The 21,678-nt window shown below is 45.4% G+C and overlaps 1 protein-coding gene across 1 annotated transcript; it reads left to right on the top strand.

Moving 5' to 3' along the window:
- Positions 1 to 295: 295 nt before the first annotated feature.
- Positions 296 to 21,465, top strand: LOC8034310 (DNA-directed RNA polymerase III subunit RPC4). The gene is made up of 8 exons (XM_042292340.1): positions 296 to 545; positions 1,431 to 1,536; positions 2,751 to 2,864; positions 3,600 to 3,760; positions 4,486 to 4,619; positions 5,438 to 5,672; positions 14,870 to 15,000; positions 21,130 to 21,465. The coding sequence occupies exons 2-8, from the start codon at positions 1,439 to 1,441 to the stop codon at positions 21,412 to 21,414; spliced, it is 1,158 nt and encodes a 385-aa protein (XP_042148274.1). The 5' UTR covers positions 296 to 545; positions 1,431 to 1,438; the 3' UTR covers positions 21,415 to 21,465.
- The last annotated feature ends 213 nt before the right edge of the window (positions 21,466 to 21,678 follow it).

Genomic DNA, 21,678 nt, shown 5'->3' with positions numbered 1-21,678 from the left:
TTTTGACGCATAAAGTATTACACATAGTTAAAGTTAGCGAGCAACGTGAGGAAACCGAGGAAACTTTAGAAGAATCGGTCTTCGGGCAACGGGTTTCTGAGTCGTGACATTAGTTGGCACCGAAACCGAAACTAGCAAAAACTGCAGTCGAGTAAGTCAAATGAAACGAGTAGAAAAACCCTTTAAAACCAGGAAATAAATAGTTATTAGTACCTTCTGACATGGCCTCTTTAATACCGACGCGGCTACCTAATTATGTATAGCTTTTTTTTATTCTTTAGTTTGCTAAGTCGTCGCATGTGGCGCATCGGTCCCGTCAAAAGCTAAAGGAGCCAACGCACGCTGCTGTCGTTTCGCGCACACGTGAAGCTTCCTTACACATACCACTAAAAACTTCTGTTACACCTCTGTAGTTTTCTTTTTAGTCACTCAGTTTAATAACTTGCTTAAGGTTCTTAGCGCAAAACACAGACGAAGCATGCCGTCCTGATGGTAGCGAGACCCGATGTGACTGAACTCTGGAAGCGCCGGCGAGTCTGCGTGCCGTAAGCCTGTTTTCGGATGACTGTCCTGCCAGTTCTCAAGAATAAACTCCTCAAAAGTCGTTAGACGAGCAGCGAGTGGTTCGATAACTGGCCTATAATTTCTTGGCGGTTCCGTGTCTATTAGTGAAACGCCGGTTGCCGTTTTGAGGCTGTAACTTCGATAAGTTATAACTTCAAAACATTGGTGTAACTTAGATAAGTTCATCCTAAGTTAGCTTTCACGCCTTTATTATTTTATTTTATACATAAATACTTTGCCTAGCGTCATTTCTTTAATCTATATTTACGTGCCACAAAAACTCGTGTTTAAAAAAAATTTAAAAAAAAAGTGATACGAAGTCAGCAGACCGATCTCACAAGCCGGTTTGGCTACGCCGCCTGCCGCGATGTTCCGAGGATACTTCAGTGTTTCTGCACGTGCGACAACTTCTCTACTGGCCTGTGCATGCAAAGCATGCACAGGGCAGCTCTTTGGACTAAAGTTATGGCCGTGTTACGTACGCACCGACCGCTTGGAGAAGTGGGTTTATTAGACGCAGCAAAAAGCATTGCGGAAATAGCATGACCATGACTGACCTGTGTCATATCGATTGGAACCCATATTAGTTACTACTGGTCATATGGTAATGCCAAACGTTCACCGTCCTGATTCCGCACACTAAGTGAGGACCAGCTGTCAGCATGTGCTGAGCATTGAGAAGCGCAGCTGTAACGTCACATAAAGTGTTATATCAGCGTGTGTTCATCAATGTTTGATTCTTTACAACCCTTATGTCTATTATGGGGAGGTCGACTGCCATTCTGAACATGTTGTATGGAGGCACGAGTCTTGAGATGGCGTGTAGACTTGTGCCAATGGGAGCTGACACGACGTTTTCCCTGCAGTTGGGGATATGAGTGGCCCTGCAAATGGCACCCCTGGCAAGAGCAGCCCCCAGCTACCCAGGGGTGTTCTGGCGAGAAGCGGGACACCTTTCCCACCGGGTGCCAGGTGAGCAGATAGGTGGCGCAAGCCGCCACCCAATTTAAAGGGTTCAGTCAAAGTGTTGTGCACGGTGGCAAACTCTGTAGGTCTGGTGGGCTAGAAGGGGAGGCGTTACGATTGCGCGGGCAAGAGTGGTCCCTCGATTCAAGCCTACAGAGCACTGCATAGTCTGTCTGCGGGAAGGAGCGCCACCTTGCACCCCAGAGCTAGAAAAGATGCTCATAAGAATGGGTGGAGCGATTGTTTTATTACACTCCGCAGAGGTATTTCTCAGCCATAAATGGGAACACAATCCCTTATATTTTGTTTTATATTTCCTGCCTGTTCCCTTTTATTGAGAACTCAATTTCTAGAGGATTAACTGGCTTTTGCCATTGTGGCACTGCTGCCAACTTACAGGTTTCACCATGGGAATAGTGTGAGGCATGAAGTGTGGGACTGCTCACGACTGTTTGGAGAAGCTAACAATCGCCACGCCTTCTCTTCTAACCCAGCACGCCATAGGCCGGACCCAGAGTTGTCAATGCTTAACGGTTTTGGCGACTGTGGATGAATGTGTGAATCAAAATAACATGAATGTTCTAGAAACAAAGTAGCAGTGAAGCGGCAAAGATTGAGTTGCTACAAGCGCCTCTAGTGTAGACGTTTGTCCCAAAAATGTAGAAATAAAAACAGTTTGGATTCCCCATTGCAAAATGCCAATGCTCTGAAAAGACTACACGTGCATGAGAGCATCCTGTGAGGCACCTTGTGCACGAGAGCTCTCTCCACAAGGTAAGACACCTTGGGGAAAATTCATTTGCAACGGTGATGTCATCAGCTGCCTTCTACCTCTATTATTTTTTTGTCATTTTGGTGAGACATTAGCTAAATCAATGTAGCGATGCAGGCGAGTTGGTACGTGATTACAAGCTGGTAGCAGCGCGCAAAAAATACGCAGACGAAGGGCACCGACTTTTGCTTTGACTTTCAGCACCCGTCCTGTCCATTCCTCCCTTTGTCCGTGTATCTTTTTCGCACTGCTACCACTTCGTGGACATTAGTTAATTTGTTTCAAGGAACATGTTATCTGTTGTGACGGCACTGAGTGCTACAGATTTGTAACACCGTGAGATGGCAGCAGCTGTTTCCTATTTTGTAAAAAGCTTTTGTGGCAACTCTTTGTTCGCTTTATTAAGCTGTTTTCCGACCTGTATGGTGAGTGCTGTTCGAATGTACAGGCTTCCCTCACTTCGAGCTCCAAGAGACCTGACTCTTTCCGGAGGGGCGCAAAAGAGGACATTTGCACCGAACGTGTCGGCACCCCGCAGAGCTCCAACCAAGGACAATGACAGGTGGGCACTCGTTATATATCTGCCAAGGGGGCTGGTGAACCATTCCACTTCGCCTGACCTTACCCACATAGGGGACTCATCCCTTGCATATCAGTGGGGGCATACACGTTCCATCTATTTAAAAGGGACACTGACAGATCTTTTAGGAGTGGCTAGATTTCTATAAAAACAAAACCCATAAAGGCGATTAAAAAAAAAAAAAAGTTCAACTAAATAACTTTGGCTTATTTTCAACTGGCCTATATTAGCTTCACCCACTCTTTTTCTTAGTCGCGAGCAATGACGACACCGAGCGGAATATTTGAGAAGTGATATGTTGTCATTAATGGAAATGATGGGATCCATGATGCATTTTGTTTTAAAGCCACTGGAACACTGTGAACATGTTCGTTCAAGGTAATTTTTGAACGCGTAGTTGTGGCGACCTATACGATCCAAGCGACCCCCGCCAACTCTGGGAGTCCCTGGCACCACAGTCTACACTTGACTCACCTTACAAAAATATTTGTGCCGTGTCTTGACACTACAGTGTAAGGCTCTGTACAAAGAAATGAAATAATCTTTTCAGAATTCCAGAAGCTTTTAAGGAGCTAGTAGCCCTCTTCGTGGCGTTATAGAAAGCTGAATTGCATTAGCTGGCGTATGTAGACTATATTCCAACAGGGAATGTTTTCAAATGCACTGGCTTCCTTTGTGCTTGTTCGATGTGTTCCGATTTGTTGTGGTCTATTGCAGTGGACCTAGCGTCGCGGAAGGTGGCAGGCCTGGCAGGGGGGGCCACCGGGGCGGCCGTGGGAGTGAGAGAGGTCGCAGCAGGGGCCGCGGCAAGGCGCAGCTCATCCAGACGCAGGGCTCTACTTTCGCGGACGGGCTTGGGGAAGCAACACGGAGGCCAGGTGGGTCTTGGCACACTCTCCTCTTGAGCATCATATTGTTCAGTAGCCAGGGAAGAAAGTAGAAGTTTGTTCACTAGAAGCAATGGCAAAGGGAAAGGTCATTAGTTGAAATTAGAGAACTTGAACATTTCAGGATGACATCCGTGTGGGCCGCAAGTATTCGATTTGCTTTGGGGTTTTTCTCAATGCGCTTTATCAATTCTTTATTCTTCAATTGTAACTCTAACTGAGACTGCAGGCGTAGGCTTGACGCTGAACGGGGTTTACTCTGCGTGCATGTCCATGTGGCAAAGAAACATCTCAAAACTAGTGAAGTTGTGACAAACATTTTTCAGAATTGTAACTTAGATAAATATATGGTAGGAGCTTCGAAATCTTGTGTGGTGCTGAGGCTGCCTACCCACTGCAGCTGCCTCATTGTGCACTCTATAAATGCGAATGCCTCGATTGCTCAATAATTTTAATCCTGGGGCAAACAGTACTTTTGATGCTGCATTGACACAACCATACCTAAAATATCTGCCATTGTAGAGCCACTATTTTAACGGAATTCAATCGCAAGAGCTTTGCCGAACCTATGTTATCGAGGCTAGCTCAATACGATCGGCATTGTGTTAAGGCCGTCGTAACTCTGGGTTCGCTACTTCGAGAAGCCTGCTCGAGACCCCTGGCATGTCGGGATAGGGTGAGTTTCGCTCCCAAAATGAGGTGAACTTGCTTCGTAGGTGCAAGGCATTCGGTGGCATCCTCAGACTCGGGCAGCGCGCCTGAGAGGCCCAAGTACGTCCCCTCGCACACTCTGACCGCCAAGGAGAAGCAGGAGGATGACAAGAGGCTGGCCCTGCTGTTGCGCAGCGACGTGAGTCTGACAGCTCTTTCCTCAAGAATTGTCGACAGATATGGTTTGACCACACCTAATGCTGTCCTTGAACCGACGTGGGTCATGAAATGCAGTTGAGAATGGTTGGCTATTTGATCATAAGTTCATTCTTCAAGGTGCCAAACGACCGCATCTCATGCCACAGACAAACAGTCTGCAGAAGCATTTGGAAAGGGCATTGCTGGTTTTCTATTACACATAAGAACAGCCATAGCCACTACCTTTATAAGACTCGAACATGATAACCGTTTGTCTGTTACAGTAGCCAGGATACACTATAGCGCATAGTATAAGGTTTACATTCTGTCTTCGAGAGCTATTGAAGGTCTGGGTTTGGCTGCTTTACACGAGGCAACTACCAGGGCTCTTTGGAAGGGAGGCAAGCATTATCCTGCGTGTTACCCTGCCTTCCTTCACTGTCTTCTCTTCCGTAGAACAGGGGTTTGTAAAGTTTTCAATCCCTAGGAACACCCATTTTTCATATTTGATAGTCAAGGAACACCTCTCAACTTCGGTCCAGATACATTAAAGCAGCACAGAAGCCTACGTACCTTGCAAGCGGCCATGTACATACTAGAGGGTGTCTCGCACATTGTTAGTTATGCTTCAGTCGTTGTCTTAGACCTTGTAAAATGGAGCTTAAACTGGAAGAGCACTTTGTCAAGGGTCAGGGATGACCGAGGAGATTCGGTATAAAATGGAGGGGTGACGCACCATGGTTGCATCTGTGGGGCATTCGAGCCACCTTTGGTCGACGTCTGTAAGAGCGTCCCGGAACGCCGGTTCGGTGCTTGCAGTTCATCGACGATGGAGACCAGGAGGCAAGTCGACTTCATCCGGTCACGCTGCCCCTGGCCTGCGTCAAGAAGGAGGAGGAGGAGGACACCAAGCCAGTGGTGGTCAAGAAGGAGAAGATGGACCCAGACGGGGAGGGGGCAATGGCCACGCCCCCGCCGGCGGTCAAGGTGGAGCCCCAGGCCCCATTGGCAAGGGCACCCATGGCCGAGTTGTGCATGGACCCCAACATGCCAGGTGGGTGGAATGCCCGTAGTTCGAGTAGTTTTAATTTTGATCTGGGGAGTGTAGCAGTGCACCTCTTTCAGCACGCTGCTGTCTTGTTACTCATTTGGAGGACGATCGGATGTGATTGGTTTAAAACTGCTGCATATGATGACCTCCTTGCGTGTCAGGTGCGAGGAGGCATTCCGTTTTCTTTAGCTGTTTGCACAAAATAGTTCTTTCATAAAGTGAAGAGATCCAGACTGTTTCATCAGTATCAGTTTAATTATACCGGTCTTTTAGCCGCTATGATTAAACTGATCATGTTTTCAGAATGCACCGTGTTTGCACAGTTCTAACACACACTTTTTTTTCGCCACCATCAGTGCCCGAAACTACATGCGTATTACCATTGAAACCAAAAACTGAAACTCGGAAGGCTCTGCACAGATAAGATATGCATGTGTGTCAGGACATATTTTGTTTTTGTTAATTTTATTATATGTTACTCCTCGCCGTGTGTAAGGAATGTGATCAAAAAAGATTTTGTAAAAAACATCATATTTAAAGAGAAAAAATAAATTGAGTGTATCAGAAATTTTGATTTTTCAAGTTTTTGTTTATTTCATGTTTGGTGACACCTACTATGCTAACTACAAAGATCAAAAATCTGAAATATTTTGCACTTATAGTAGGTTCATGGGAACTATTAAGTGATATACGTACAGCATTGTGGAAGTCATATATTTTGCATCAGAAATGTGCAAACATGGCTTTTTGGACGTTTTGTCACTAGATTTCTGAGCTGTTATCTACAAAACCTGAATAGCTAAAACATTAAAATTTGTCATATATTGTTATTAAAACGTTTGAATGATAGATATATAATATCTTTTTCTCAAAGATTGACATTTTTATGTCACCCCAAACTTGTACTAAATTACAAAGTAAAAAAAAAAAAAATTCCAAAGAAATAAAAAAAAACGCTTCAATTTCTTTTTTAATTTATAGTATAGTTTTTTTACCATACTCTTGTGTTTATTTATGAGAAACATGTTGCATCATTTTGTTTCCTTCAAAGTTACAGCACTGCAAGGTGTACCATACTCCCACGCCGACATTTTTTGTTTTTATGACTTCTTTTATCACTTTTTATGTCAGAATATTTTTATTCCTTGTATTTTATGACTAGATATAGCTTTTCCCCTGTTTTTGGGTATTGGGCTTAAGTTCAAGTAGTACTCTACTAATTAATACAATACCCTTGTTGCCCCTCCATTTTATTAATTTAACCAATAATCCTGTTCTGCTCTTTAAAACGACAAGTTCTATGAGCTTTAGCTGAACTATTTTCGCAAAAACAGGACGAAAACTTGTAATCGCTACTTCCTACTACATTTTGTTTACAGAAAGTTGTAAAAAAAGTGTGTACAGGGATGAAATTTTATATTTGAATATTTATACCTATATTTGCGATGAAGTTGGAATGTTTGAGCCATCAAGCTTGTTGCACCGCTGTTCATGCCGGTTGTACACCCAGCTGACCAAGGTAAACCTGCGACTTCACTGGCACTTTCAGCAAGACGTTTGTTAAGATGAAAAATATTTGGGATTATTTTCCCGAGTGAAATGAAAAATATAAAACAAAAAAAAAAGTAAAAAACAAAACAAAAAAGAGTAAAGATATTGAGCGCACCAGTTGCTCGTGTTGGCGGGAGGGTGTATTGAGAAGTCAGTTTTTCGCTCCTCTTTAAGCCTAACTGACGAATTTCTCTAAGCACTTGCGTGTATTGCAATAATTCCAACGAGTGCGAGATAATCGGTCGACTCCGAATGTGGCAAATAGGGAATGCACAAGCTGAGTGACGCTCTCTCACGGCCTCAGCGTTCTGGGAAGAGAATTCAAAAGTCCCTGTGGAGCAAGTTCAACTACGGCTCTCTGGTTGTCTTAGTTTACGTACGTGGCAGCGAGCTCTTCTTGAAACAGCAGACAAAACTAGGCCTGAATTTATCCCGGCAAAACGGTCGATAATCACGTCGGTGTATTTAAAGGATGGCGTTCTACCGGCGTGGAATACACAGAAAGAATAAAACACGTAAAGGAAGAACACAGATGCACACAGTTCTGTTCTTTGTATTCTTTCTGTGTATTCTGTGGTTTTTCAATGCGTTCTATTATGTCTACCGATGCGGAAGCTGTTTTATCGCCTTGAATCATTTGACGTGACAGATCGGAAAGCAAAGCAAAATCGCGAAGGCTAAAGACCCTCATGACCACCCATGAAACCAACCTTAGAGTCACGAGGTATGAAGATCATCCATTGTAACCCTGTCTCCACGTGCACGCAGTTTGCAGAGGGACATTTGATTCGCTGGCGGCACCGGAAAACTTTTGTCTATATACTGTCATCCCCGGGAGCCAACGCCGGCGTCTAAATCAAAACGTTGTGAGCCCTAAAAGTGGCGCGCGCAATACTAGTGGCGCCTACCTAATCAGCGTAAAATCAGAAATGTGGCGGCTCAGACAGAAAGCAAACCCCAGAAGCCAGCGGTGGCCCCCCTTGTGAACCTAAAGGGGCATGGACCGCAGAGCACACGCTGCTATCGTCCGTTTTCTCGTGGTGCACTTTTCTTTTCGGAGGAACTGATTGCCACATGCTTAGACTTACTCTGTATGTTGCTTCATAGGAAAGCTAATAATGCATTATTTTTCTTCTTTCTCTTTCCTGTCATGCTTTAAGGAGGTCGCAAGGTATTCCAACCGTTAGGCAAATTCAACACGTGTTCTGTGGTTATAAGCAAACGAAGTGGTTGCCAGTCCCATGTAGTTTATTTATTTATTTATTTATTTTCATTGTACCTACATCGCTGTGCGGGCATTATTGTAGGGGTCTTTAGAAAGCATTATGGAAAGTCGAAAAAAGAAAACGTGATTATTATCAATGGACAGAATATCTTCCGGGAGGTCGTTCCACTCTCTCGCGGTTTTGACAAATAATGGATTAGCAAAACTGTCAGTCCTGTAAGTGGGAACAGCAATCTTTTTAGAATGATCACAATGGGATGAGGCTTTATCAATTTCTCTTTTGTTGTGAAAGACACTGTGGAAGAATTTTAGTCTTAGTTTTTTTTTTCTACATTCGAGTGTTTCCTATCCCAGCATAGCTTTCATATCTCTAACACTAGCATAAGGGTCATAGTTGCTCAGTACAAAATGCACGGCCGGATTTTGAATTTTTTTCTAGTTTATTAGTAAGGAAGTCTTGATAAGGGTCCCACACAACGCACGTATAATCAAGGGTCTTTCTTAGCAGAAAAAATAAAGTGTTTAACGTTTTGTGACGCGAATCTAAAATTTTGGCGGATAAAATAAAAGATTTTACTAGCCTTTCCGATTGTATGCCCTATATGGCTGTTCCATTTTAGGGAATCTGCAAATAGCACTCCTAGGTAAACATACTCGAACACAGCACATAAAGTGGTCCCGTTGATTAGGTAGCTTTGAGAATCGTGCAGCTTACTTCTCGAGAAACGTATATGTTTGCATTTACTTATTTTAGGCTCATTTTTTATTGATTGCACCAAGAAGGTAAAATGTTTATGTCGGTTTGTAATATGGGCAAGGTCGTCTGACGTGTTTATCTCCCTGTATAATTCCCAGTCATCGACGAACACTTCAATATGAGACTGTATATTTTCGGTGATGTCATTTATGTATATGAGAAAAAGTAAAGGCCCTAAGACACTCCTTTGTGGCACACCCGACGTAACCCGAGTTGATGTAGATACAGTACTGTTTCGGACAACACACTGCTCTCGGCCTTCTAACTAATTTCGTATCCAGTTCAGGACGTTTAAATCTATGTTTAGCAAAGCCAATTTATACAACAATAACTGATGTGGGAGTTGCGTCTTGACAGAACGTCTTCACCCATGGCAGCGACTTACAGCATCCGTAAAGTATTTTGTGCTATCTTAGTAAACACAAAAAGGAGATAGCAAAGCAGAGAAATTTTCGCAGCGTGTAGATCTGGATGTCGATTCTTAGAAGAGGATTGGGCTCATGGGTGTCCTTGTAATGTTGCCACATTTGCAGTTGACCGGTTTTCTTGCACTCGTTGAAATTATTGCAGCACAGGTGAGTGCTTCGCGGAATTAGTCAGTCTCGTTTGAAGAGGTACAAAAGACAGAGTTCTCAAGACGCCCTCCTGCCAACGCAGGCAACTATACTGCGCTCAATATCTTTACTCGTTATTTCTTTTTTTACTTCTTTAATTTTGTTTTTATTTTATAGTAAAATAAATAATTACAAATATTTTTAATCTTAACAAACATCTTACTGAAAGTGCCATTGAAGTTGTAGGTTTACCTTGGTCAGCTGGACATACAACAGTCATGAATAGCAGTGTAACAAGCTTGGTGGCTCAAACATTCCCACTTTATTGCAAATATAGGTATAAATATTCGCATATCATTTTCACCACTGTACCTACTTTTTTACTATTTTCTGTAAAAAAAACAATGTAGTACAGTAAAACCTCGTTATAACAAAATGGGATATAACAAACTAATGGATATAACAAAGCAATCATAATTCCCCTTGCTTGCTAATAGTGGGAAGAAATGGACATTGGCTATAACAAACTAATGGTTATAACGAAATAATTACGACCGCTCCTTCAACTTTGTTATAACGAGGTTTTACTGTAGTAGCGATTACAAGTTTTTGTCCCGTTTTTGCGGAAGTAGTTCAGCTGAAGCTCACAGAACTTGTCATTTTAAAGGAAAAACCAGGATTATTGGTTAAATTTATAAGAGGAACGAGCAAAGCAGGTATTGTTTTAATTAGTAGAATACTTGAAGTTGAGCCCAATATCCGAATACAGCACAAAAAAATAAATCTAGTCATCAAACGCACGGAATCAAAGAATAATCTCGTCCGTAGCATTGGGCGAAAATGCCGGCGTGGAAGGTACACTTTGCAGTGCTGTAACTTTGAAGGAAACAAAATGATGCAACATATGCTTCATGAATAAAGACAAGAGGATGGTGGAAAGCTATCACTATAAATTTCAAGGAAGTTGAAGATATTTTTAATTTTTTTTAATTCCCCCTTGAAATCTTTTTACTTCGTAATTTAAAACAAGTTTGGAGTAACATAAAAACTTCAACGTTTGAGATAAAGCAATGATTTATATATCATTCGAAAGAATGTTATAATAACAGTGTATGACGTAAGTTTTAATGTTGTAGCTATTAAATTTTTTTAGATAATGGCTCAGAAACTTTGTGATGAAACTTAAAAGGAGCCAGTTTGCGCATTTTTGACACAAAATATATTACCTTTACAATTCTGTACATATAACACTCAATAGTTCCCATGATCTATTAATATACAAGAGCTTCTTAGTTTATGACAACTTAGCTAAGAAGTTTGTAAGTTAAGAACACCATAAGAAGAGGAGAAATCAATATTCACAAACGCGTTCTCAAGTGAGAGGAGGAAAGCGACGTTCTCGTACCAAAAAAACTAGAACTTCGGTGCTGTTGCTATGGCGACGGCGTCTTCGGCAACACAAACTACCAATCAGAGAGCTCGGCATGGTTCGGAGCATATGGATTTTTAACTGCTTGTCTGGAATTTGTGTCCGTGCAGCAGTATGTTGATGCTAACACGATCTAAACGCGCCCGAATGTTGAGGTCGAGAAAACCGCCTTCGTTGACTGCTACGAACTCTATCGCTTCGTAGTCAACAACTGTCATCGTTGGTAAAAGGTGGCCCGTGCCAGTTGTTTACAAAGTGGCATACCGTAAAATCCCGTAAGGGCGCCCCCCCCGAGAGATTGTTCATCCCGTTTTTCTGGCTAAATATCTGTAACTTAAAAATTCCGAAACATCGCCCACCCTCCGATTTCCGTTGGACGTCAAGCGATGTCCGACGGGAGTCACGCATCAACGGCGTGATTGGCGGTACCGGTGTCCGAGAAGCGAGTTCGTAGCGGGTTCCCTAGTTTTTGTCTGCAATCTGCGTGGATATCGGCTCGCGTAACACGCGAGTTGGTCCCGCGTGTCATTTGCATTGTGTAATGCGAATCTGCTGCCTTCGGTATCTGCGGTGTCCGTTCCAGAGTTTAAAGCGGATTCCTGTGTTTTTGTCTGCGATCTGCGCGCGCGATATCAATTTTTAGTTGTAACACGCGCGAGTTCTCACGTGTATATTGCATTTGCATTGTGAAATGTGATTTTGTTGTGTCCGCGATCTGAGGGAAATTTTTTGCGGGACATGCGAGTTTGCAGCGTATTCTCGTGTTTCTGTCCGCAATCTGCACGCGCATTATCGGTTTCCGTGACAGGCAAGATTGTAGCGGGTTCCCGCATCTTTAGGGAGTTCTCGTAGATTGTTTCCGCTGTCCTGCAACGCTCTTCGCAACCAGCTACGCTAGCTGGAACTCTGCAGTCAAGGCCATCGGCGCGCCTGCGCAGTAGCGGCTGCTTCATTGTGGAGGGCTTAGCAGGGGGGGGGGGGCACGCGGTCTACAAAAGCTCCCTTTTATTGCACCGTGAAGCTTGAATCTGCTGCGTCCGCGATCTGCGGTATCCGTTCGCATAAGATGCGAGTTCTCGGTGGGTTTCCGAGAGTCCTTCGCACCGTGAAACGCGAATCTGCTGCGTTGGCCACTTGCGGTGTCCTTTCCCGTGACACAGGAGTTTGTAGCGAATTCCCACGTGTTTATTGCATCGTGAAACGTGAATTTGCCGTGTCCACGATATCAGTTCCCGCGTCACGTGGTTTGTAGTGGGTGCCGCCCCGCTTATCATAATTTTTTATTAAGTTTTGCTGTGGCATCCCCGAAAATAGCCCACCCCATGATTTTCATCATTTATCTCTTCATTTTGGGTGGACGTCCTTACGGAATTTTATGATAGATAGGAACAAACCACTGTGGCGTTTTTCGCGGCCTTGAAGATGGAGGAGAGAGCCGACGTTAAAAAAAGATAAGTTTGATCTACGAGAGTGTTAGCAAGAGCCACCTGTTCACACTCGGAGCAGATGCACGCATTTGATCGAAGTGCTGGATTCGCGCTGTTGGACTGCATCTTGGTAAGCGCTTCGGGACCAATCTTTTACGTTTGCAACTCGATACTGACGTGACACTCGGCAAAGAATGGTTGGACCGGCATCGCGTAGCTCCTACAAACTGTTTAGCTTCACAGTGACGTACCGTCATGTCAATAAAAGGGGCATACTAATAACAAAGTGCACATATTTTGTTGCAGAGGTAATCCATACAGCATTTATTTGAGCTCTATATAACACAGAACAAGCAGATATAATTGACAAGAGTCCTTTTTCAACGACAGCGTTCGTCACTGCTGCCTCAGAAAACAAGGTGATGACAAGGGGAAGCGATTGACCTCTTAATCTAAAATTGAGTTCAGTGATCAAACCGTTAATACAAGAAGGGTCCACAAGGGTCGCACGGACATAATTCATTCAGCAAGCCAGCTGGTCGTGGGCAGACGGTCTTGGCCAAGTGCCGTCGGAGCAACGCTGCACCGGAGTGCCTGCTAGGCCTATATTCTGCCGAGTTTGCTTGGTTGGTGGGATTGTTGCCATTGTAGCTTTTCCCGGGTGCTTGTGGTTCCATCGTTCATGTTCATCGTGGTCAGTTTCAAGTACCTCTTTCTTTTTTCTTGCTGCTTGAAGTCGGAAAGTGCAAGAAGAGCACATAGAAAAATAAATTTCTGTTGGTCGTGGCGACCAAGTAACTGAGCGACGCTGTCGGCCATGTTGATTTGATCGTAAAAAGCGCGCAAGACAGCTCCGTAGCTGTCGTAGAATTCCATCGTAACCTGTACAAAAGTTACGATAATTTTGTTTCGTGAATATGGATTTGTTCTTACGTTTTGTCGTTCACATATTTTCAGCGTGAGATCGTTTCGTGAGTTGGGCCTCTGAAATTTGTAGTTTGCATAGTAGGTGTCACGAAACATGGCATAAACAAAAACTTCAAAATCAAATATGCCATTTTGGCACTCTCAAAGTTTTTTTTTTTCTCTTTAAATATGTTTTCTGCAAAATCTTCTTTGATTATGTTCCCTACACATATTGAGGAGTAGCATATAAAAAATATGTCTGGGCTTGCCTGCGTGGTCTTATCTGAATAGAGCCAAATGAAAAACACAATATTCAACATAAGGTGGCTAGCCCCATTGCCATTGTGACCATTTGTTTACCTTTGCCATTTTGGTATCTGTATCACGCCCCTTCTCTTGCACCTACGGGCTCGTGTCTGCCGTTTTAAGATGGAAAAAGAAAAGAAATTCCACTAGGGGGCTTTTACACGAAAGGCCATCACGTTGGCGGGAAAAGATAACAACGGAGCTGCATTATGTGGCCTCGCAAGCCCAGTACCTGACGAGCTCGCAGTGTTGTTTAAAGGACGACGCTCCCAGAAGCGAGTGTCACGCACTCATACAAGCGCAAGAAGTTCGGCACTTAAAACACTTCAGATGAATGCAAGGATTAGCTCCTGCGGACAGCAAAGAACCATTGTTGGACACTGACAACGATGACTTGTGCACGGTGTTTATTTCTGTGTTGGCGTGCGTTTCATAAAATCTGTTCTATGAAGTATGTGTTCAATCTTCATTATTTTACCTGCGCAGAAGAATCGGCAAACACGGTAAGTTCTGTTTCAAGAAAGATCATTGCTGAACAAAAACAAATATGGTCCTTGTGGCCAACTTCAAAGCTAAACAGAACTGTCTGCTTTGGTGAAGGCACTGAACGAACAGTTTCCGTGTGCGACGTTTTGACGGCCATTGAAAACGCCTTTTTGCCAAAACCAACGAAATGGGGATTACCTCTGTGTATTGGATAATCCATTCAGTTGTGCTTGCTGGAGGTTGCACGGAAGGTGGAATACAATGCGACATGGTGTCTGAGAAGTATCAAACTAGAACAAAGGATTAATCTCTACAGCCTAGTGGCACCAGTTGCATCGCAGGAAAATCATAGTAATGTTAATGATTTTACCCAAATAATGGAGAGAACAGTCATGCAGTTTCATTGCCAGGTTTTGATACATATTCTTTTTAAATTACAGTTTTGATTATCTTGAAGTTTTCTCTCTGTCCCGCTTGGAAAGGCTTTTAGCTTAACGAGCAACTTGACTATGCATATGTGAAAGGGTCTGTCTAAATCTGGCCCTACTTGCTCTCGCAGAGGTTGGCCAGCTGTTGTTCTTCCAGTTCCCCGACACCCTGCCGGGCCTGGTGCCCGAACAGCAGGCACCCCCCAAGGGCAAGCCTGGTCAGGGCACGAACCCTGCTGCACCGCCTCCCAAGGCAGAACCCGTGAGGAGACCCTGCTCACCTCTGTGACCATTATGACTTCTGAAGACCTTTCACCGAGACGTATTCACATGACAAAGCTTTTTTTTTTCCGAGGAAATTTTCTGTTGTCAAGTCCTTGGGTGACGTGTGCCGCGTCACGGATGTTTGCTAACTCCCTGAGCTTATGGGAGCCGCGAAAAATCTGCGACCGACTTGCAGGATATCTGTCATCTCGTGGGATCTATTGGTCCCCCTCCTTTTGAGCAAGAATTATGGTCAGTAGCACTGATCTGTGGGGTGCCTTCCTTTTCTTTTTCTTTTGTCCAAATCTTTCTTCCAAAGAGCCCTCAAATGTCGCAAACACGTTCACGAAAAGAAAGACTTCGCCGACTCAGTTACATGCCACTTTCTCACGGAAGGGGGTACTCGGATTTTATGAACTGCCTTCTCATTCTCGCGGTTTTTTTCTCCTTGCAGCTCTATGACATACTTGGCCTTCTCCAAAGTTAAAGCTTTGTCGTGTGAATGCAGCATAAAAATTTTGAGTGTACATGGTGCTCCAATTATTTATTTAAAGGGTCTATACACTCCGTGCGACGCGACCGGCGCGCCGCCGCGCGGCCGTTACCGAAGGTAGGCAGTGAGAGTCCCCGCGAAACGAAACCACGCCGCGTACACTGGTATGCATTGAAGTCGGAGCGGTGCGGTTGCGTTGGGTTGACAGCATGAACTGCTGCGTCGTTAAGTGCTCCAATATTTATGCGTCGTATCTTGTGGGGACAAAGTTTTACAGTTTTTCACCTCGCCGATGTTTTGCGGGACAGTGACAACGATAGACCGGTCGCGTAAGACGCGAGAAATTTGGTCTTCGGATCATGTCTGCCACTGCGTCGGCACGGCTGACATATTCTACACTGCCGCTTTGCGCTCTCCGTTTGTTTTCGTACCAGTAATGCCATCCCACATTCACGGGTATGCAGTGCGAATTTCGTTGAAGGAATGCCCTCCAAGGAAGTTTCGTCCTCCTCGTACGTGTCAATGATATTTCCGGACCAGTATGGCACGCGGTCTGTACTTCATGAAGAAAGATTCGGACGGTACAAAAAGCGACCAATATGAATCTAAGGAAAACTACAATGAAACTTGGAATGAATGGACAATCGATGTTTGAGTATGGAAGTTTATGTGGTGTGCTTTCTTTTTTGATCGGCCTACTTTTGGATGTGGAAACACTGACACCCCGAGTCTTGTTGACAATTTTTTTTTTTCTCGGCTTTAGAGCTACCTATCGCAAAGTTGTTCGAACTGGAAGTACCGTCCACTGGTACCTTCCTACCTGTAAAGTGTGCACCTCCCGGCCATGATGAGTGGTATTCTCTTGACAGCCTTTGACGGTCAAAACCGGTTCCCATTTAGTTACGCCGCTCAAAAATATTTCCACCTGGTTAAACTATGCCATCTTTTTTAGGTATAATAAGTGTTTTGTCTAGTTACGGTTGTCCAAGACCTGTGTGCCGAAAATCAGCCCCTCGCACAACCAGATTACTACACAACAGCTGACCGCAAAAGCCTTTGACGGCCGAACCGTGTGTTAATTGGCCGGCAAACTTGGTTTTCTCAGCTTTGAAGCCACCTTTCGTAAAGTTGCTTCAATTGGAATTACAGTGCAGTAGTCTCTTCCTACCTGAAAAGTTTCCATCTCCCACGACCAGTGGTATTCTCTTCACAGCCCTTTCACGATCAAAACCGTTTCCCATTCAGTTACGCCGCCCAAACCTAATTTCCACCTGGTTTCCCTATGCCACCTATTTTAGAGCGCAGCTCTTAGGGGCCCGTTTCCAGCCTGAGCGGCGTCGCCGTCGGCGTCGGCGTAATTGCGCCCCTCCCTCTCCTCCTCCTCCCCCTCCTCCTCCTCTTCCCGTCCTTCTCCTCCTCCCCTCATTGTGTAGTATGGTCCGGGCGGGTCACGTGACCTCGGGGGGAGGGGGTCACATGACCCGTTTCCAGCCTGTGCGGCGTCGGCGTCGGCGTCGCCCCTCCCCCTCCTCCTCCCCCCGCTCCTCCTCCTCCCCCCTCCTCCCCCGCCCAGGTCACGTGACCCCGGGGGGTGACTCCCCTCCCCCCGCCGAAGTCACGTGACGGCCCGCCCAAGGTCATGTGATCCCGTCCCCTCGAGGTCACGTGACCCCCCGGACCTCTGCCCTCCTCCTCCTCCCCCTCCTCCTCCTCCCCTCATTGTCTGGTTCGGGGGGTCACGTGACCTCGGGGGGAGGGGGTCACATGACTTCAGCGGCGAGGAGGAAAGCAGTACGAAGGTGGAGGAGGGGGGGAGGAGAGACGAGGAGGCGGAGGCGAGGGGAGGGGAGGAGCTTGAAGGACGAGGAGGTGGTAAAGGAGAGGGAGGGGGAGCAGGAGGGGAGGAGGACTAGCAGGCGTGATCACGAGGGAGGAGGAGGAATATACCCTCCACTCCTCCTCCTCAAGAGCTGCGCTCCAATTCGGCGTTACAGGAAGTTGTAGACGGCTTTCACTTTTTTGGTATTATAACTGTTGTGTCAAGTTACGGTCATGTCCAAGAAACTGTGTGTCCAAATCTGCACTTCGCACAGCCCGGTTATAACACAAGATTTTGGATCCAATATTGGATATTCCTTACAGCTTTATTCCTTTATTCGTTAGAACCATAACTTTCACACCTGCTGTCTTAATAAAACTTGGCCCACTTAGGGAACATCTCACTCACCTCCAAATATCATCGTCCCAGCAGTCCTACGTTTACAGCGACGAGCGAAACAAATTTCCCACTGAGAGCAATTATGGTGGCGGCCGTCTTGCTCTTCGGAAAATTTCTCAAACCCCTTTTTCGAGCACAACTAAAGAAATTACTCCTAATAACAACTCAAACTCAATATATAAGGAGGGGAGAACAGCCTAAATGCCTTTCTCAAATCTCTCCCAGCACTCATGCAACGCCACCCTCAACTTATCGGCTCGAAAAGCAAAAGTTTCGTCCGTGCGCGCTTCCGCCGCCAAAGCTTCGCACGCGAAAAGGCGCCGCAGGCTGCTGAACGCGCCTCACTGTCGAACGCCAGCTCCTCCGCTAGCGGCGCTACGCGCGTTTTTGAAAGCTCCCCCTATAGTTCCCGCACGGAGCGTATTATCATCTCAATATTAGACCTTCAAAGACTTGAGTTTCATTTACAGCATCTATTTGCCAAAACAGCGTTTATGGCCCCGGGCCTCAAGAAGTTGCCTATTCTTGACCACGGGTCTCTCACCTCCACTTGGGGATCAACCAGTCAGCATTCACTGATTTTTCCATAAGTATATAGTAAAGTATGTATATAGTATACCATAGTAAGCAATTACTATAGTAACTAGCAAGGAATTTTTCTGTGAGCTTCATCTTCTGGGTTCTCTATAAACATTGCCCCAACAGGCAAAGGGTGGTGCTGACTTCCTTGTCACTCCATCTGTCTTGAATCAGTGTGCATCATTGGGGCAAGCTCAATCAGCTCGGCAAAGGTATTTCTGTATAATAACACGTGAGGTGCTTTCTGGTAACCCTTTTTTTAATCACATGTGCTGTATGCTTTAATAAAATGTGCTATCAATCGTAAGGCTAGTGTGCCAGGGATCAGTTAGAATGCTATTTTTTGAACAGCTAACACATACTGTGAAGTTAATCAAGGGTGCAGGCATGCTGGTTTAATACTGTACTTATTCAAATATAGGCCGGCCGCGATTCTAAGCCGACCACAAAAAGTCAAGCCAGGAAGAAAAAAAACTTACCTCGAATGTATGCCGAACGAAAAGGCGAGGATAGCGTTCACAAAAAGATATTTATTGAACATAAAGATGCCATGCTCATTCTGAGTCATCATCGCTGCTAGCCTAGTCGCTGACTTGTTTATCACTGTCATCTTTAAAGAGTGCGCTATCCTCAGTACCATCAAGCGCATTAGATATGCTGCACTTTTTGAAGGAGCGCACAATCAAAGTTCAAGGGATGTCGTCCCACGCTGCAGCTACCCAGCCCGCCATCCTCGTTGCGGCGCATGCAAATATCCTCTCCCATTGCCTCCTCCAACGATGGACATTTTTTTCATCCACGCTGAAGTCCCGCCTGGCTTGAACGTTCGATGACAACTCCGCGGCTAAAGCAATTTTTCTTTTAAAAGCGGAACTATAATGGCACTGGTCTGTTGGTGCCAGTGCGCTGTTGATAAAAAGAAAATGCCACGCCGCACGCAGGCCACTATCAACGCAGGTCAAAATGGCGGCACTGCCTGTGTACTTAAGTGGCTACTGGCTCGGCTAGTAATGGCTAAAATACTTTCTTTTCTAGGTGGCGCTAGCTGCGCGCCACTTTCTTCAATTTTACTTGGAAATTGGCGAGTGTTCCAAAATCCTTGAATCTAAGCCGTCCCTAGAGTTTGATGTATTGGCATTTAAAAAAAAACTTTCGGCCTAAATTCAAATAAATACGGTATCTACGGTTTTACTACCTAGGTTGTTTCTGAGTTCAATATTTACAAAAACATCTGCCATCTAGCAGCTCCTGTGCTAGTAATGTGAAGCTGCCATAATGTAGTCGCACATCTTCAGCATGTATGAGGGGTGATCAGTATGTTTTTCCTCCTAGGCTGTAACTTTTTTATTCAGTGATGGAATTGAAAGATGGTACATTCGAATGAAAGTTTGGAATCTCGTCTTTCTCAGGAGCACACAACTTTTCAACATATTCCTCAGCGGCAGCAGTGCACTTCTGCTACCGGTGCACTACTCTCCGCATGCCGTCGTAGATGATTGAAGGCGACCGCTGGTGAGACCAACGCCGTGCTGGAGCAGCTGCAGTTCCAAGGTGTTTAGCCTCATTCACCTTACAACCCGGAGCTCGCCCCATCAGATTTTTGGCGGTTTTCCAAGATAAAGGAACTTCTGATGGATACACGGTTTGCATCTGACGACGAGGTTGCCGATGCAGTGCATCGTTGGTCATGTCAACAGCCACCCTCAATCATCTACGATGGCATGCAGAAATCGTAGTGCGCCGGTAGCGGAAGTGCATCGCCGTTGGTGGGAGCTATGTTAAAAAGTAAAGAGCTCCTGGGAAAGAGGAGATTCCAAATTTTTATTTGAATGTAACGTCTTTCAAATCCATCACTGAATAAAAAAGTTACAGCCAAGGAGGCAAAAGTTATTGATCACCCCGCGTAGTAAACACAATCAATGTGTTGGCCTTTGACTTGAACGTAACTCCTATTATTTTGTTTACAGAAACTTAAAGGGAAGATGGGGCACTTCTACATTTTAGAAAAAATGCTTGAATTGCGTTCATTTGGCCTTTGGAAAAACATATATCACAATTATATTTCAATGCGACGCGCTGGAGAGCCACACGAGCAATTTCAAAATAGGGCTGAAGCCCCGCCTCCCTAGCCTTGGGCAGCCAAAGGATCCGTCGATGACGTCACAAACAGCGACTGTCTTTCGCGTTTTTCTCGCGTCTAACAATACTTGCGCGGAAAATGGTTTGGGTATTCGGGTTCACGGGGTAAAAATACACTAGAATTCACTTCTAACTAATATTTTTCAAGAAGCTCCGTAGCTTCCATTTAAGTTGTAGTCTTTGGTCCAGTTACAGCCTACCGTAAAATGGTGAGCAAGCGCCCATTCGAATTTTGGGATAAACTTAAAAAGCTGGGGGCTTTTTAAGGTTATCCCAAAGGTTTTGGGTGAGGTCCAAGACGAAAAATGCAGGAGAGGCACATGACGGGTGAGCTTCACCACTTTGCACTGGCGTCTGCATGTCAAGCTACACCGATTTGCGCCTGTCCAAGTGAGTCAAGCTTCTCCGCTTCGCACCGGCGTGCTCGGACAAACAGTTGATGCAGGGGAGCATCTCATTTAGCTAGGTGTGCTCGGAATACTAAGTTGGGTACATCATATGTTCTCTGCTATATTTTCAAACGTTCTAGAAGTAGCGGCTGGGCTTTTATTGTGGCACGGGCGCATGCTCGGTATTTCACGGAATGCGCTTTAAGTGACAACTAAAGATATGGTGTGCTGCTATTGTTGCTCGATGGAGTTTTGGAAGGCTGTATTTCGGTTGATAGGTGTCTAAGCGTGCCCACGCTGCACTTGCAGGAGCAGAAGGAACCGGGCAAGCGGCTGACCCTGGCCGACTTTCCCGAGGGCTACGTGGGGAAGTTGCAGGTCCTGCGCTCCGGGCGGAGCCGGCTGCTGCTGGGCTCGGTGGCCCTGACGCTGGAGAGGGGCACCCTGGTATCCTTCCATCAAGACCTGGCCTCCCTCAAGGCGACCCCCGAGGAGGGCGGGGGCCACCTCACCATCCTGGGGCAGGTGCCCCACAAGCTCATCTGCTTGCCCGACGTCCAGGCCCTGCTGGGTGCCTACGTGAGGACGCTCTAGCACCTCTGGCCTGCCCTTTGTACATAGGAATAAATTATGGTGAATGCAAGGCGACTGGCGTATTTCTTTGAGACGGAGCGGCTTCATACTTGGTGGTGGTGTGCGAATTATACGCCATTCGATAGTCGCTTCGAGGTGAACTCTGATATTCATAGTCTTTGAAGTGTTGACTGTGGCGTGTTGGCCCCTTTGAGCTCGCTTTTAGCCGACCACCGGTGCACTGCGGAGAAGCAACATCCACGGAGCTCGCTTTTGCGAATGTTG

This window comes from Ixodes scapularis, unplaced genomic scaffold (genome assembly GCF_016920785.2).
Source record: "Ixodes scapularis isolate PalLabHiFi unplaced genomic scaffold, ASM1692078v2 PGA_scaffold3__209_contigs__length_174095766, whole genome shotgun sequence".
Lineage (NCBI taxonomy): Eukaryota > Metazoa > Arthropoda > Arachnida > Ixodida > Ixodidae > Ixodes > Ixodes scapularis.
The sequence above is the reverse complement of the archived record's forward strand: the minus strand, read 5'-3'. Positions and strand labels throughout refer to the sequence as shown.